The sequence below is a fragment of the Bombyx mori genome, chromosome 10, assembly GCF_030269925.1.
Source record: "Bombyx mori chromosome 10, ASM3026992v2".
NCBI lineage: Eukaryota > Metazoa > Arthropoda > Insecta > Lepidoptera > Bombycidae > Bombyx > Bombyx mori.
In genome coordinates this window covers 7,705,559-7,721,010 of record NC_085116.1, presented here as the reverse complement: position 1 = coordinate 7,721,010, position 15,452 = coordinate 7,705,559, and the positions used below count along the sequence as shown (strand labels likewise).

At 40.3% G+C, this 15,452-nt stretch overlaps 1 protein-coding gene across 1 annotated transcript; it reads left to right on the top strand.

Moving 5' to 3' along the window:
- Window positions 1–2,752: 2,752 nt before the first annotated feature.
- LOC101746359 (mitochondrial Rho GTPase) lies at window positions 2,753–14,871 on the top strand. The gene is made up of 11 exons (XM_038013436.2): window positions 2,753–3,135; window positions 3,693–3,901; window positions 4,010–4,162; window positions 4,481–4,612; window positions 4,735–4,931; window positions 6,872–7,061; window positions 7,317–7,452; window positions 8,032–8,162; window positions 8,933–9,160; window positions 13,678–13,871; window positions 14,596–14,871. The coding sequence occupies exons 1-11, from the start codon at window positions 2,943–2,945 to the stop codon at window positions 14,720–14,722; spliced, it is 1,890 nt and encodes a 629-aa protein (XP_037869364.1). The 5' UTR covers window positions 2,753–2,942; the 3' UTR covers window positions 14,723–14,871.
- Window positions 14,872–15,452: the final 581 nt, after the last annotated feature.

The window sequence follows — 15,452 nt, the reverse complement described above, 5'->3', positions numbered from 1 at the left end:
TTGCGGCCTTGAGCTGACGTACAGTCGTGATGGATCGTGAATAAGGCGCTTAAACCTGAAGAAACTCTAAATAAACAAAAAAAAAAGGGTGCGTGTACTTATGTACGCGCGTAAGAAGTTAAACTTTATTTTTATTAAAGAACATCCTCAAACACGCATATTGGACATCCCTTTTCTTGACATCGTATAAATTCGGTAATTCTCGGTACGGTTCGGACAATACACGACGACCTGGGCCTTGAATCAATCCAGAAATACATGAAGTCAGCGTCGGAACGGTACTTCGATAAGGATATGCGTCATGATAATCGCCTTATCGTTGCCGCCGCTGACTACTCACCGAATCCTGATCATGCAGGAGCCAGTCACCGTCGACGCCCTAGACACGTCCTTACGGATCCATCAGATCCAATAACCTTTGCATTAGATGCCTTCAGCTCTAATACTAGGAGCAGGCTTAGGGACCCCAGTAACCGTACTCGTCGAACTCGACAAAGAGGTCGACGTGCAACCTAGCCCATGCATCAGCCCGCTGAGCTTCTCACCGGATCTTCTCAGCGGGTCGCGATTCCGATCCGGTAGTAGATTCATTCGCGAAGCAATTGCTCTTGAGTTGTTAGGTCTCCTTCGGAGGCGCTCGGGCAGCTGTTAGCAAATCCCACCCCTCCTGGCTGAGCCTTTGCTCGCCCACCTGTCCTGGTGAAACTGGAAAGGCCTTCGGGCCACCAGTAATCTCTCAATCATAAAAAAAAAAAAAAAAACGGTTCGGACATAACTCTCAAACACAGCCCACTCTCGCCGGATCTTCTCAGTGGGTCGCGTTTCCGATCCGGTGGTAGATTCCGCGAAGCACGGCTCTTGCTAGGGTTCGTGTTATCATCGTTGTCAGGTTTGAGCCCCGTGAGCTCACCTACTAGCCACGGTTACGCTGGAATAGCCGCTCCAGGCTACCAGATTAGGCAGGAAAAAAAAAAACGGTTCGGATCACTTCGACAAAGCGGCACGACACGAGAACCCTCTCATCGTGGCCGCCGGTAACTACATTCCCGATCCTGCGGAAAGAATGGAAAGCAGTCGACGTCGCCCAAAACACGTCATTTTGGATCCTTCCGATCCACTAACGGTGCTTTTAGGTACTTCAAGCACCGGTCACCGTTCTCGTCGAACCCGTCGCTTGCGACGAAGGGCTCGACGAGCAAATTAACCCTCAGACACAGCCCACTGAGTTTCTCGCCGGATCTTCTCAGTGGGTCGCGTTTCCGATCCGGTGGTAGATTCCGCGAAGCACGGCTCTTGCTAGGGTTCGTGTTATCATCGTTGTCAGGTTTGAGCCCCGTGAGCTCACCTACTAGCCACGGTTACGCTGGAATAGCCGCTCCAGGCTACCAGATTAGGCAGGAAAAAAAAAAAACGGTTCGGATCACTTCGACAAAGCGGCACGACACGAGAACCCTCTCATCGTGGCCGCCGGTAACTACATTCCCGATCCTGCGGAAAGAATGGAAAGCAGTCGACGTCGCCCAAAACACGTAATTTGGATCCTTCCGATCCACTAACGGTGCTTTTAGGTACTTCAAGCACCGGTCACCGTTCTCGTCGAACCCGTCGCTTGCGACGAAGGGCTCGACGAGCAAATTAACCCTCAGACACAGCCCACTGAGTTTCTCGCCGGATCTTCTCAGTGGATCGCGTTTCCGATCCGGTGGTAGATTCTGCGAAGCACGGCTCTTGCAAGGGTTCGTGTTAGCAACGTCGTCAGGTTTGAGCCCCGTGAGCTCACCTACTAGTTAAGGTTACGCTGGAATAGCCTCTCAAGGCAACCAGCTTAGGTAGGAAAAAAAAAAAGAAAAAAAAAAACATTTCCGAAAGTTCACCTGCGGCTATATTCAGACTCGCCAAGTTACGTCGGTCGTATTGTAATGAGCGATTTAGTGGGCAACTTCATTCTGTTAATTTTGTATCACGGTGCGCGCGCATCGTAAAATTTCACTCTCATCATATTTTTTTAATCCATAGATTTTTTTTTTGTACAATTTTTCCTTATTACGAAAGGCAAGGGGATCTAAGCCCATCCAGCCTTGTCTATTCCATAGATAATATACTTAATATTTGAGTTCAATCTGATGATACAGGGAATCGTTGATTAAAACTGTTACTGTTGGAAAAGTTAGCGGAATCGTCATGAACTTATTAAGATGAAGTTATTTGTTAAGTGAATTTATTAATATATTCTGAAAATACTGGGATTTCGGAAAACCGTCTTTTTACGCCTGATTAAGACTTGTTGAGAACAGTTTGTGCCTATGATGAGTCTACTACTATTTCTGGCACGCGGCTTGACCGTATTCTCCCATTAGAATTTTTATACGAGAGAGTTGTTCCGATCATCGTTATTCTTCACGGATGATTTATATATTTCTAAATATATACGGAGAAATTTAGATTCTGGGTTTTTTTGACTGTATATTTCATAAAGAATGAGGAAGTTTTGAGATTATTACTTCATGTCTATGCTTCTGGCATTGTTGATTTCTTTAACGGTAAAAATTTCGCTTCATATAGTCCATAAGTTCATAAGGCTTAGATGTCATCAAAAATATATTTTCCTCTATTTCAAGTGACTTCAATCTTTCCTACAGATAAAATTCCTAATACCCTTAATGAAGATTAAAATGAGTGAGTGAGCATGAGTGAATCCCGATAAATTAAGTAAACCTAGTTTAATTTTGTATAATCTATGCCATTATTATTTATTATCTATGTAAGAATCTAAATCGGAGTGATAGGGTTGTGTACATAGTTTTCAACGTTTTTTATTTTTTCATAACACCTAATCTGGATTTTAATAATTTAAATACGTTTTCTTGCTAAAATGATTGTCTTCACAACAGCTTAACTAAATAAATAATAGACATAAGATGTCTCAAGTATAAAACTACAAAATGGTTTATGAAACTGTACCTCGAACCGTACGTATACTTCTTCTAGGCGAGCCAGGAGTTGGTAAAACATCACTTATTTTATCGTTAGTGACTGAAGAATTTACAGAACATGTGCCTCCAAAAGCTGAAGAAATAACTATACCTGCTGATGTAACGCCAGAACAAGTTCCAACCAATATTATTGATATTTGTAGTAAGTCAGAATAAATTTTATAGCTACAATTTTGTTATCTGTTTGTTATGCTAACACTTCAGTTTGTTTGTTTTTTGGGTTTGTGGCTGTGATTTTAGCCAATGTAATCGCCCAGACAAATCATAAACACGATCCACCAGTAAAAAATAAGATAAAAGTATTTCACAAAAATGTATTTTAATTATTTGTAACTTTTATCTGATAATTTAAATTTAGTTCTATAGAAAACATTGTCCAATTTTATTACCATAAAAAAATTTAGATAATTTCCAAAGTTAAGTGTAGTTTTAGAGTACCTAATGTTCTATGTTTAATTATGTGACTACTAAATATGTATATTATGTACTTAAACAAATTTTTTTTAGATAGGATTTTAAATTAAATGATTTTGTTAGAGTATTTTTTTAGAAGTGTTGCGATCAAGAAGATAGGGGCTGTCTGACTATCATATGAAATAATAGACTTTAAAATCTATAAAAAATTTTGGATAGATTAAACCCCAACTAAAGGAAAAACTTAATAGCAATTAAATAAAAATGAATTTTTACTGTTTACAGTTCCTGAACAATCTTTGGAACAAGTTGCTGAAGAGATAGAAAGGGCACATGTAATATGCATAGTATTTTCAGTGGATAGACAAGAGACTTTAAATAAAATAGCCACCTACTGGTTACCATTTGTAAGAGATAATTGCCCAGAAGATTATAGAAAGCCTGTTATTCTCGTCGGAAATAAGATTGATTTGATTGATTACTCAGTGATTGATGTATGTGAATATTTTTTCTATGTATTATTACAATACAATTACACTACATTATTCTACATTTGTTTTTTTCAATATTTAATAATAATTGTGTTATTAAAATAATTTCAGAATATATGGGATATAGCAGAAGAATATCCAGAGGTGGACAGATGTATAGAATGTTCTGCGAAATCTCTAATAAATGTATCCGAAATGTTTTACAATGCACAAAAGGCAGTTCTGCATCCCATCAATCCTATTTATTCCATAGAAGAACAAGAAGTAAGTTACGATGAATGTAATACTATAACAGAGAACAAATGGGCAATTAGACAACTGCAGCATCAATTATTATTGAGTTATGGTACTAAATTCAAAGCAGTAAAGTAAGAATTTTCCTAATGTATTAAGTGTATTTGTATTATGAACTTAACACATGTCCACAAATAGTATTTACGGTCTCTGGTTACAAAAGTACAAGTGCCGTGATCAGTGCTAAAATATTGAAAGCTAAACAAAAAAGTAAAGATTTTTTTAAGTAGTTTAAAAAAGAAACAAATTTTATTATACTTAATATATAATTCATATTTTGCTTTACAGTTAACGGAAAAGTGCAAAAAAGCATTATCTAGGATATTTAAAATATGTGATTTGGATGGTGATGGCTTACTTGATGATTATGAAGTGACAATATTTCAAAAAAAGTGTTTCGATTCGCCTTTGCAATTACAGGTAATTACGTTTTTACCCTTACTATGAAAATAAGATTATTTTTATAAATGATAGTTTGACTATTTTTGCATATTTATTGTTGATTGTATGTATTTTAGTGAAAAAATTATTTCTTATTTTAGGTTTTAGATGAAGTAAAGTCAGTGATTGCTCAAAATGTCGCTGGTGGAATTGAAAATGATTGTATAACAATAAAGGGCTTTATTTTTTTACATTGTTTATTTATACAAAGGGGCAGAAATGAGACAACTTGGACAGTTTTAAGAAAATTTGGTTATGATGAAAGTCTAGAATTGACACCCAGCTATTTGTATGCAAGGTAAAACAATCTAATCTTTTTAAATACTATTCAGTAATTACCCAGCTGAATTACATTGTAATGTGACATACATTATTAAAATCAAATACACTAAAATACACTTTATTAATTGAGATCAAAATGAAGTGAAAAATTATATTTTCTTTTTTTGGGTTTTTTAGATATTCTCTTGTTTTTACTTTTATCTGTTATTTTTCTCATTAATGTATTGATAAAATATCAACGAATTTCAAACAGGTGAATATAATATGGAAGAGTTATTGAGATATGCTTACTACATTATTATGTAGCTTGCAAACTGACCAAGTTACAATTTAGTCTGGTTCCTGATCTCTCTTAGTCTCTAGATTCTGATAATATACGAAGACGAACACTAACTTTACAATGAAATTAATTCTTAATGATTACTTATTATTAATAACATACACCCCAGCTTATAAATTATTGTGCTTAACATTTTAAACTCTGACATCTCTGAATTGGCCTTCCATGTGAAATATTTTCTTTATATAGGCCATTTCTTCTTATTATTAAAGACCTGACATGTTGTTCTTAGGTCTTATGTTTTTTAAATGGAGTTTCATATCACAGTTAGTCCACAATACGACTCCACCTTTGGTTGTCTAGTAGACAATGTCTTCGACATTAAGTCCGCCACTGGATCCTTGTGCGTAAAATTTAATAAAGAAATAAATTTCGAAAAACAATGTCATTTGTCAATTAAACGCATTTTATGGCTTTCTGCGCAATATACCGTTTGCGTGTGAGCGCCTTTGATTAGTACAAAAAAACCGACAAAATTCCGAAGCGAGTCTAGTCGTGGCGGGTGACCCCGAATGGTGCCATCATCGTTGACGCTGTACTTCTTCTACTTGCCAAATAGGCGAGCAAAAAATGAATAATACCGAGGAATCTTAATAATCTCAATAATAGGAATCTTCTTCATTACGCGAACTATGGTTACTTTTTTTTTTTTCCTACCTAAGCTGAGAGCCTTGAGAGGCTATGTCAGCGTAACCCTAACTTTTGTAGGTGAGCTCACGGGGCTCAAACCTGATGACGTTGCTAACACGAACCCTAGCAAGAGCCGTGCTTCGCAGAATCTACCACCGGATCGGAAACGCGACCCACTGAGAAGATCCGGCGAGAAACTCAGTGGGCTGTGTCTGGGAGTTAATTTACTCGTCGAGCCCTTCGTCGCAAGCGACGGGTTCGACGAGAACGGTGACCGGTGCTTGAAGTACCTAGAAGCACCGTTAGTGGATCGGGAGGATCCGAGATGACGTGTTTTGGGCGACGTCGACTGCTTTCCATTCTGTCCGCAGGATCGGGAATGTAGTTACCGGCGGCCACGATGAGAGGGTTCTCGTGTCGTGCCGCTTTATCGAAGTGGCGCATTGACGCCGACTGCATATACTTACTGGTGGACTCTAAGTCCAGGTCGTCATGGAGGTCGACGTTCCTGACGAACCACGGGGCTCCGACGGCTATCCTGCAAAAACGGGATTGAATGACTTGGAATGATTTTAAGTGTATGCGGGCCGCTTGAGCGAACACTACACTTGCATAGGTCATGACGGGGCGTATGCAAGTTTTGTAGAGTGTCACCTTATTTCTAAGGGACATTTTACTTCGCCTACATATCATCGGGTAGAGACGTCCTAGAATGAAGGCGGCACGGTCGCGTACCGTCTTGATGTGGGGGCGGAATGTCATCCTACTGTCGAGGGTGACGCCTAAATATTTGACCTTCGGGGCCCACGGTATGGGCTGGTCGAACATCGTGATTGGGCGAACGGCGGGGGCGGGGGTATTGACGCGCCTAGTCGGGAGGGGGTATGGTTACAATGGAATTAAATTAGATTACTATGTTCAACCTTAGAGATTTCGTACGACATGTTGATAATTACAAATTAAAATGAACTACACAAATATTACAGTATAAAAGTACCTGTCGGATGTACCACCGAATTATCGTACAAAGGACAACAGTTTTTGACGCAATTATTTGAAAAATACGACAAAGATAAAGACGGCATGCTAAATCCGACAGAATTAAAAAATGTATTTTCCTGTTGTCCGAGAATACCCTGGCACAATTTGAGGTACACTGTACCGACGAATGAAAAGGTAAGTAATTAGAGTTAGATTTACTATGTTATTTAATTTATTTTTTTTATTTTTTGCTTCGCGGATTACTACCGGATCGAAATCGCGACCCACCGACAAAATCCGACCATAAACTTTCAGTGTGTTGATCCTCCCTTCAAACTGGAACTCGCGTATGACGATTTTGCTGCAAAAACATACAATATTTATTATGAACAAGCGCGACTCTGGCCATTTGTTAGTGACAAGAAGAATATATATGTTAATAAATTTCAGGGCTACTTAACACTTCAAGGTTGGATGTGCCGATGGACACTCATGACGTTACTGGACTTACAGAACACTAGTGCATATTTAGCGTATCTTGGATTTAATTTTCTTGAGAACGAGTCACAAAAATTAGCAATACATAGTAAGTTTCTTTTCTCAATGTCGTATTGCACATACATACATGTTGTATCGCACCATGTGCTCCGGAAACCTCTTAATCCCAGCTGAGCATCTGCCCATATAAAACAATAAAAACATATTCAAATCTGTGTAATGGTTTGTGACGGCGCGCGCTGCCCCGGTATTCCAAGGAGTGCAGGAGCGGAATTAAGTTAGTAAGTTAGGTTAAGATAAGAAAAAATGTAAAAAGGAAAAAAGAAAGAAAAAAAGGAGAGGAGAGAAACAACCGCCCCGAAGAAGAGAAGAGAAGAGAAGAAGTAGATGCAGCAACATCCAACCCAAACTAAACCAAACCTGCACATCTCAAACCCGCAGTGCATCACCCCTGCCTCGATAGGCAGGGAGATTAAAAAGCCTAAGCAGAGGGGGATCCCCGAGGCCTGTCCCGCACCTCTGTAAGGGGACGCGACGACCCGACAAAACGGTATAATGGTTTTTGAAAAACTGATAATAAATAAACGATGATAATAATAAAAATTAAACAGTGATAAAATAAAATAAATAATAAAAAAAAACTTCTAAAGCTTAAGTTTTTTTCCAGTAACACGCGAGAAGAAAATCGACATAGCGAAGAAACAGTCTAGTCGTAATGTCTATCAGTGTCACGTTATAGGTCCCCGGTCATGTGGGAAGACGTCGATTTGTAGAAGCTTTCTCGGAATAGGACATAAGGTAGATATTAGTGAATACATTCAGTTTTTCATGTTCTATTTTTGTAGAATTATTGAAGTGAAACTTCTAATGCGACTTCCAACAAGGTTGCGTTAAACGTTTAACGCTACCATATTAGAAAGAGATAGAGCGAGAGTGAATGCGTGGCAGTCGAACGCTTTTTTTTCCCTACCTATGCTGATATGCCTTAAGAGGCTATTTCAGCTTCGCCCTAACATGTAGGTGAGCTCACGGGGTTCAAGGCGGAGTGTTGCTAACCCTGGCCCTAGCAAGAGCAGTGCTTCGCAAAATCTACCACCGGATCGGAAACGCGATCCACTGAGAAGATTCGGCGAGAAACTCAGTGGTCTGTGTCTATGGGTTAATTCGCTCGTAGGGGCCTTCGTCGCAAGCGACGGATTCGACGAAGAACTTGAACGCATGCGCGTAGTATACCTGTTACAGGCCAGCGCGAGCGTTAGCAACGAGTAGCGTCCAATATTTTAATGAAGTATTTAAAAAAAAAGTATATATATATATACATATATATGTTTATTAATTTAAAAGATGTATAATATGAATGTTGAAGATGTCACGTCTCTTATACACAGAATTCCCTATTACAAGAGTAATCTGATTTAAGGATGAAAAATAAGGAAAACCACAATAACATCGAAAAAGAAGTTTCACTTTATTCACGTGCACCAAGTTGCACGCGCACAGTCACAGTTTTTTTTTTTGTAGAATTATATCGTTGTAAATGTGTAATAAATTTATTATATAATTTACAGAAAATAAAAGCACACGCAAATGAACGGGGAGATGGCAATAACACAGATAATTGTTGCATTAACACAGTATTAGTTTACGGACAAGAGAAATATCTGGTATTGAAGGAAATACCCATAACTCGAGTGTCGGATCCTTTACAGCCGCATGAAGTCAACTGCGACGTGGCGTGCCTCGTGTACGACGTTGGAGCCAGTCGTTCGTTCGAATACATTGCTAGGATTTATATTGTAAGTACAATTTTTTTTTGCATTCATATTAGAACATCAATTTCACTGTTTAACATTTCCCAGGGAATTTTAAAAAACAATCAACGGCTAAATACATTAATAATAACATATACAAATGTTGTAACCGTTTTTCACTTTATGGCATATTATTATGTTATTCCGTTTTCTAATTTAAATTTTAAATTCTTCAAGGAAATTTTAACTATTTGATAAATATTAAATAATTAATTTTTTTCGATTGCATGCCAGTTCTAATTTTTTATTATTTCATATAGAATATAAAATATTGACCATGAACGCTTCATTTATCTAAAAAAAAACTCCCAACTCTGGAATATCTACAAAGTACCTTGTCACATATCACAACCATGATCATGTGCACGTGCAAAGGCATTACTAGATGCATTCCCGTTTATGAAAATAATAGCTGTACCCGTCCGCTTCGCTGGGCTTTTAAAATGAACATTATTATTTCTCACCCTTACAAAGATTCTCATCATTAACGCCCCCGCAACTGGTGTAGGGAGTCCAACACTCATATAAATATTAGCCTATCCATTAAGTACATGTATTTTCTACATGGACACCAAGTTTTAAGTCAATTGGATGCATGGTTCAGTAGTTATAACGGAACATCCGTAAAAACCACTTTAGATTTATATATTAGTATAGAGTACAGATATAGGTATGTACTAACAATATACAGTCAAACCTGGGTAAGTGAGAACTGGATAAGTGAGAAAACTCTATAAGTGAGAGTAATAGCCAGGACCCGTCATTTTAAGCTCCCAAAACCTCTATGAGCGAGAAACAGAAACCTCTGTAAGAGAGAGTCGTTTTTCCCTCGTGGACCTCCGTAAGCGAGACTGCTACTTATCTATACCTCTATAAGCGACAGTTGAGCTTTATTTATTTATATTATTTAGGAGGAATAAATGACAAAACCACCCCACCGGATAAGATCGTTCTAAGCAGTGATATCGAGGCGCTGCTCGGTATGGGGAGCTCTGTCATTCTGGCGGGCGACCTAAATTGTAAACACATCAGGTGGAACTCACACACCACAACCCCGAATGGCAGGCGGCTTGACGCGTTAGTCGATGATCTCGCCTTCGATATCGTCGCTCCGCTAACCCCGACTCACTACCCGCTAAATATCGCGCATCGCCCGGATATACTCGACATAGCGTTATTAAAAAACGTAACTCTGCGCTTACACTCGATCGAAGTAGTTTCAGAGTTAGATTCAGACCACCGTCCCGTCGTTATGAAGCTCGGTCGCGCTCCCGATTCCGTTCCCGTCACGAGGACTGTGGTGGATTGGCACACGCTGGGCATCAGCCTGGCTGAATCTGATCCACCATCGCTTCCGTTTAGTCCGGACTCTATCCCGTCTCCTCAGGATACCGCTGAAGCCATAGACATCGTAACGTCACACATCACCTCGACATTAGATAGGTCATCGAAGCAAGTTGTAGCGGAGGACTTCCTTCACCGCTTCAAATTGCCCGACGATATTAGGGAACTCCTTAGAGCTAAGAACGCCTCGATCCGTGCGTACGATAGGTATCCTACCGCGGAAAATCGTATTCGAATGCGTGCCCTACAACGCGACGTAAAGTCTCGCATCACCGAAGTCCGAGATGCCAGATGGTCTGATTTCTTAGAAGGACTCGCGCCCTCTCAAAGGTCTTACTACCGCTTAGCTCGTACTCTCAAATCGGATACGGTAGTAACTATGCCCCCCCTCGTAGGCCCCTCAGGCCGACTCGCGGCGTTCGATGATGACGAAAAAGCAGAGCTGCTGGCCGATACATTGCAAACCCAGTGCACGCCCAGCACTCAATCCGTGGACCCTGTTCATGTAGAATTAGTAGACAGTGAGGTAGAACGCAGAGCCTCCTTGCCACCCTCTGATGCGTTACCACCCGTCACCCCGATGGAAGTTAAAGACTTGATCAAAGACCTACGTCCTCGCAAGGCTCCCGGTTCCGACGGTATATCCAACCGCGTTATTAAACTTCTACCCGTCCAACTCATCGTGATGTTGGCATCTATTTTCAATGCCGCTATGGCGAACTGTATCTTTCCCGCGGTGTGGAAAGAAGCGGACGTTATCGGCATACATAAACCCGGTAAACCAAAAAATCATCCGACGAGCTACCGCCCGATTAGCCTCCTCATGTCTCTAGGCAAACTGTATGAGCGTCTGCTCTACAAACGCCTCAGAGACTTCGTCTCATCCAAGGGCATTCTTATCGATGAACAATTCGGATTCCGTACAAATCACTCATGCGTTCAACAGGTGCACCGCCTCACGGAGCACATTCTTGTGGGGCTTAATCGACCAAAACCGTTATACACGGGAGCTCTCTTCTTCGACGTCGCAAAAGCGTTCGACAAAGTCTGGCACAATGGTTTGATTTTCAAACTATTCAACATGGGCGTGCCGGATAGTCTCGTGCTCATCATACGGGACTTCTTGTCGAACCGCTCTTTTCGATATCGAGTCGAGGGAACCCGCTCCTCCCCACGACCTCTCACAGCTGGAGTCCCGCAAGGCTCTGTCCTCTCACCCCTCCTATTTAGCTTATTCGTCAACGATATTCCCCGATCGCCGCCGACCCATTTAGCTTTATTCGCCGACGACACGACTGTTTACTATTCTAGTAGAAATAAGTCCCTAATCGCGAAGAAGCTTCAGAGCGCAGCCCTAGCCCTAGGACAGTGGTTCCGAAAATGGCGCATAGACATCAACCCAGCGAAAAGTACTGCGGTGCTATTTCAGAGGGGAAGCTCCACACGGATTTCCTCCCGGATTAGGAGGAGGAATCTCACACCCCCGATTACTCTCTTTAGACAACCCATACCCTGGGCCAGGAAGGTCAAGTACCTGGGCGTTACCCTGGATGCATCGATGACATTCCGCCCGCATATAAAATCAGTCCGTGACCGTGCCGCGTTTATTCTCGGTAGACTCTACCCCATGATCTGTAAGCGGAGTAAAATGTCCCTTCGGAACAAGGTGACACTTTACAAAACTTGCATAAGGCCCGTCATGACTTACGCGAGTGTGGTGTTCGCTCACGCGGCCCGCACACACATAGACACCCTCCAATCCCTACAATCCCGCTTTTGCAGGTTAGCTGTCGGGGCTCCGTGGTTCGTGAGGAACGTTGACCTACACGACGACCTGGGCCTCGAATCAATTCGGAAATACATGAAGTCAGCGTCGGAACGATACTTCGATAAGGCTATGCGTCATGATAATCGCCTTATCGTTGCCGCCGCTGACTACTCCCCGAATCCTGATCATCCAGGAGCCAGTCACCGTCGACGCCCTAGACACGTCCTTACGGATCCATCAGATCCAATAACCTTTGCATTAGATGCCTTCAGCTCTAATACTAGGGGCAGGCTTAGGGACCCCGGTAACCGTACTCGTCGAACTCGACAAAGAGGTCGACGTGCAACCTAACCCATGCATCAGCCCGCTGAGTTTCTCGCCGGATCTTCTCAGCGGGTCGCGATTCCGATCCGGTAGTAGATTCATTCGCGAAACAATTGCTCTTGAGTTGTTAGGTCTCCTTCGGAGGCGCTCGGGCAGTTGTTCGCAAATCCCACCCCTCTTGGCTGAGCCTTTGCTCGCCCACCTGTCCTGGTGAAACTGGAAAGGCCTTCGGGCCACCAGTAAACTTTCAATCATAAAAAAAAAAAAAAAAAAAAAAAAAAAAGACAAAACAAATTACAAATTTAACATCTGCTATTTTATGGCTCATTCTTAACTTTCATGGCACTTCCTACCATTGTTTTTGTATTGTTTTTCGTCAATATTGAACCTATTCTATTTCGTGGAACTCAATAACGTTGTTATTTTATCGCATTCTTTTCGAATGGACACGTGTGCCTGTGTACCGTCCTGTTTATCGGATTTACTCAGTTTATCGTTAATCAATTGCGAAGGAAAGTTCTGTTCTGCATCATTCAAAAACTGAAAATTAATGTACTGTCATTAAGTGATAAACTTAAAATAGTGAATGCGTTTGAATCCGGAAAATCACGAAATGAAATTCATAGGGTGCATTAGCGAGAAACTCGGGTTAGTGAGAAACCTCTATAAGCGAGAATGAGATTGTGTTCCCTTGAACTCTCGCTTATCCAGGTTTGACTGTATATATTTACTAATACCAATATTTGAAAATAGAATAGGTCATCGGATTCTTAGAGCTCTCACTTATACGATTCCGATCCGGTAGTAGATTCATTCGCGAAGCAGCTGCTCTTGACTTGTTAGGTCTCTTTTGGAGGCGCCGGTGCAGCTGTTAGCAAATCCCACCCCTCCTGGCCGGGCCACCAGTAATCCATCAATCATTAAAAAATATATTAAAACAACCATAGAGCTTATAACCAGCCTGTGTCAGACGTTTTCCTTCGCCTTATTATTCAATTTTTAAACGATTCTAATCTGTAACATATTTATTTCTAAGTTGAAATAAAACCGATGTTTTTCGATCCAGAAATATTTCGCGGAAAGTCATATTCCTGTCCTTATTGTTGGTACAAGAGGAGACGCACTAATCGCCAGACAGGAATATATACTACAACCTGAAATGTTTTGCAATAAGTACCAGCTGCTATCGCCTCATTTTTTTTTCATCAAAGAAAATAAAAACGATGTCTTCGTTAAATTAGCGACAATGGCCGCATTTCCGTAAGTAGTCTTTGTTTCATTCCTCAACTTGAATGTCCGTGTTTTTTACTAACTACTACAGGCTCCGAAAAGATTTCTAGACTTAGAACAAACAGCTCAATAAAGATTATCGTGAATTCGAATGCCGACCTGGTTTTATTTTAAGTGGTTGTCGGAGCCTATGTATATTGCAATCCGAATGGCGCCGTCCATTCAGTTGTAAAACTATTATCTCAAAACTTAAACCGAAGCACAACTGTTTAAAAATTAAAATTTGAAAAAAGAAGTCGATTTAAAAAAATTAAATTGTTATATAATAAAGTTATAAGCGGAAAAATATTTGAAATATACGTATGTACCCATGTAGTTATTGTTAACTGTTATTTTAATATTGTATTCGTCAGTCACTTTCAAGCTGCTTGGATTTTATTCAGCAAACGCAGGTCAGTAGTTACTTTATACTAATTTATATTTAGGGATTTCTTTTTTAATTTTCTAGATGATGGACGTGCGATGCCTGGGGTAGAGCCAAGTCGCTTTCTACCGTTCAGTACTCTCTCCATCGTAACTAACCGAGCACATTATTCCTACAAAGCATTACCGATTAAAAATTTGCTTCATACAAGTCCATGCCTGAGAAACTATTTCAGATGTTTAGATTGTTTCATTACATTACATCTGATTTTATCATTGCATCACCCCCGATCGCGGCAAATAAATCTTTAATTTGTATTATTATTTTTAGACATTTGAAGCATTTCGCAAGTCTTTCTGGAGAGAACTCATCTTGGTGGAAAGCTGGTATTGGAGTTGCAGCTGCAACTGTTGTGGGCTTCGTTCTTATCAAGATATTTAGCTTCCAGAAACGATAGATTTAGTTTACTGCCACTGTTGACCTTAAAAATTATTTAATGTATATAAATGGAGTAATATTGAAATGCATTATCTTTGATATGTAGATACTTACCAAAGAATTTGTTTGCAGTTTTTTGTTGAGAATAAAAACATAAGTTAAATTAAATTTGTCTTCATTGATAACTGTCCTTTTTTGTATAGAAGATAAAATTTATTAAACTTCACAAAAAAATGTCGTAAAGGTCCTAGAACAAACGAACACGTAACATTACAATTAAGTCGTCGTAGTTTAAAGGACAAGACGTCCTGTGCATTTGTATCTAGCGATGCATCAAAATTAATATGCATATTATGTAAATAATTTAAATCGGCAACATCTTTATCGAACCCTAATAATAAATTACGGTTAGAGATGTTCAATTCAACTCTTTTCATCGGTTATTCTCACGATACCATACAGTGATACTATCGTGATTAAATAGAGTAAAATTAGAGGCGGCTTTATCTATGGTGCCGGGTGTACGTTGCACATGGCGCAGAGGTGTTAGGGGGCGCCGGCTTCGGCTCTTAATGTCCTTGTTACATTTGTACTTATTCCGTTTTGACCACACGATTACTAAGAGGGCGATAGGGTAATGATTGCACACGGGCACTACATGGGCTAGAGGCGCCTTTGAGTAAAACACAACAATCTAGATAAGACAATAGAAGTGACAAAGACGTGTGATCTTAATACGGTGTGCTATC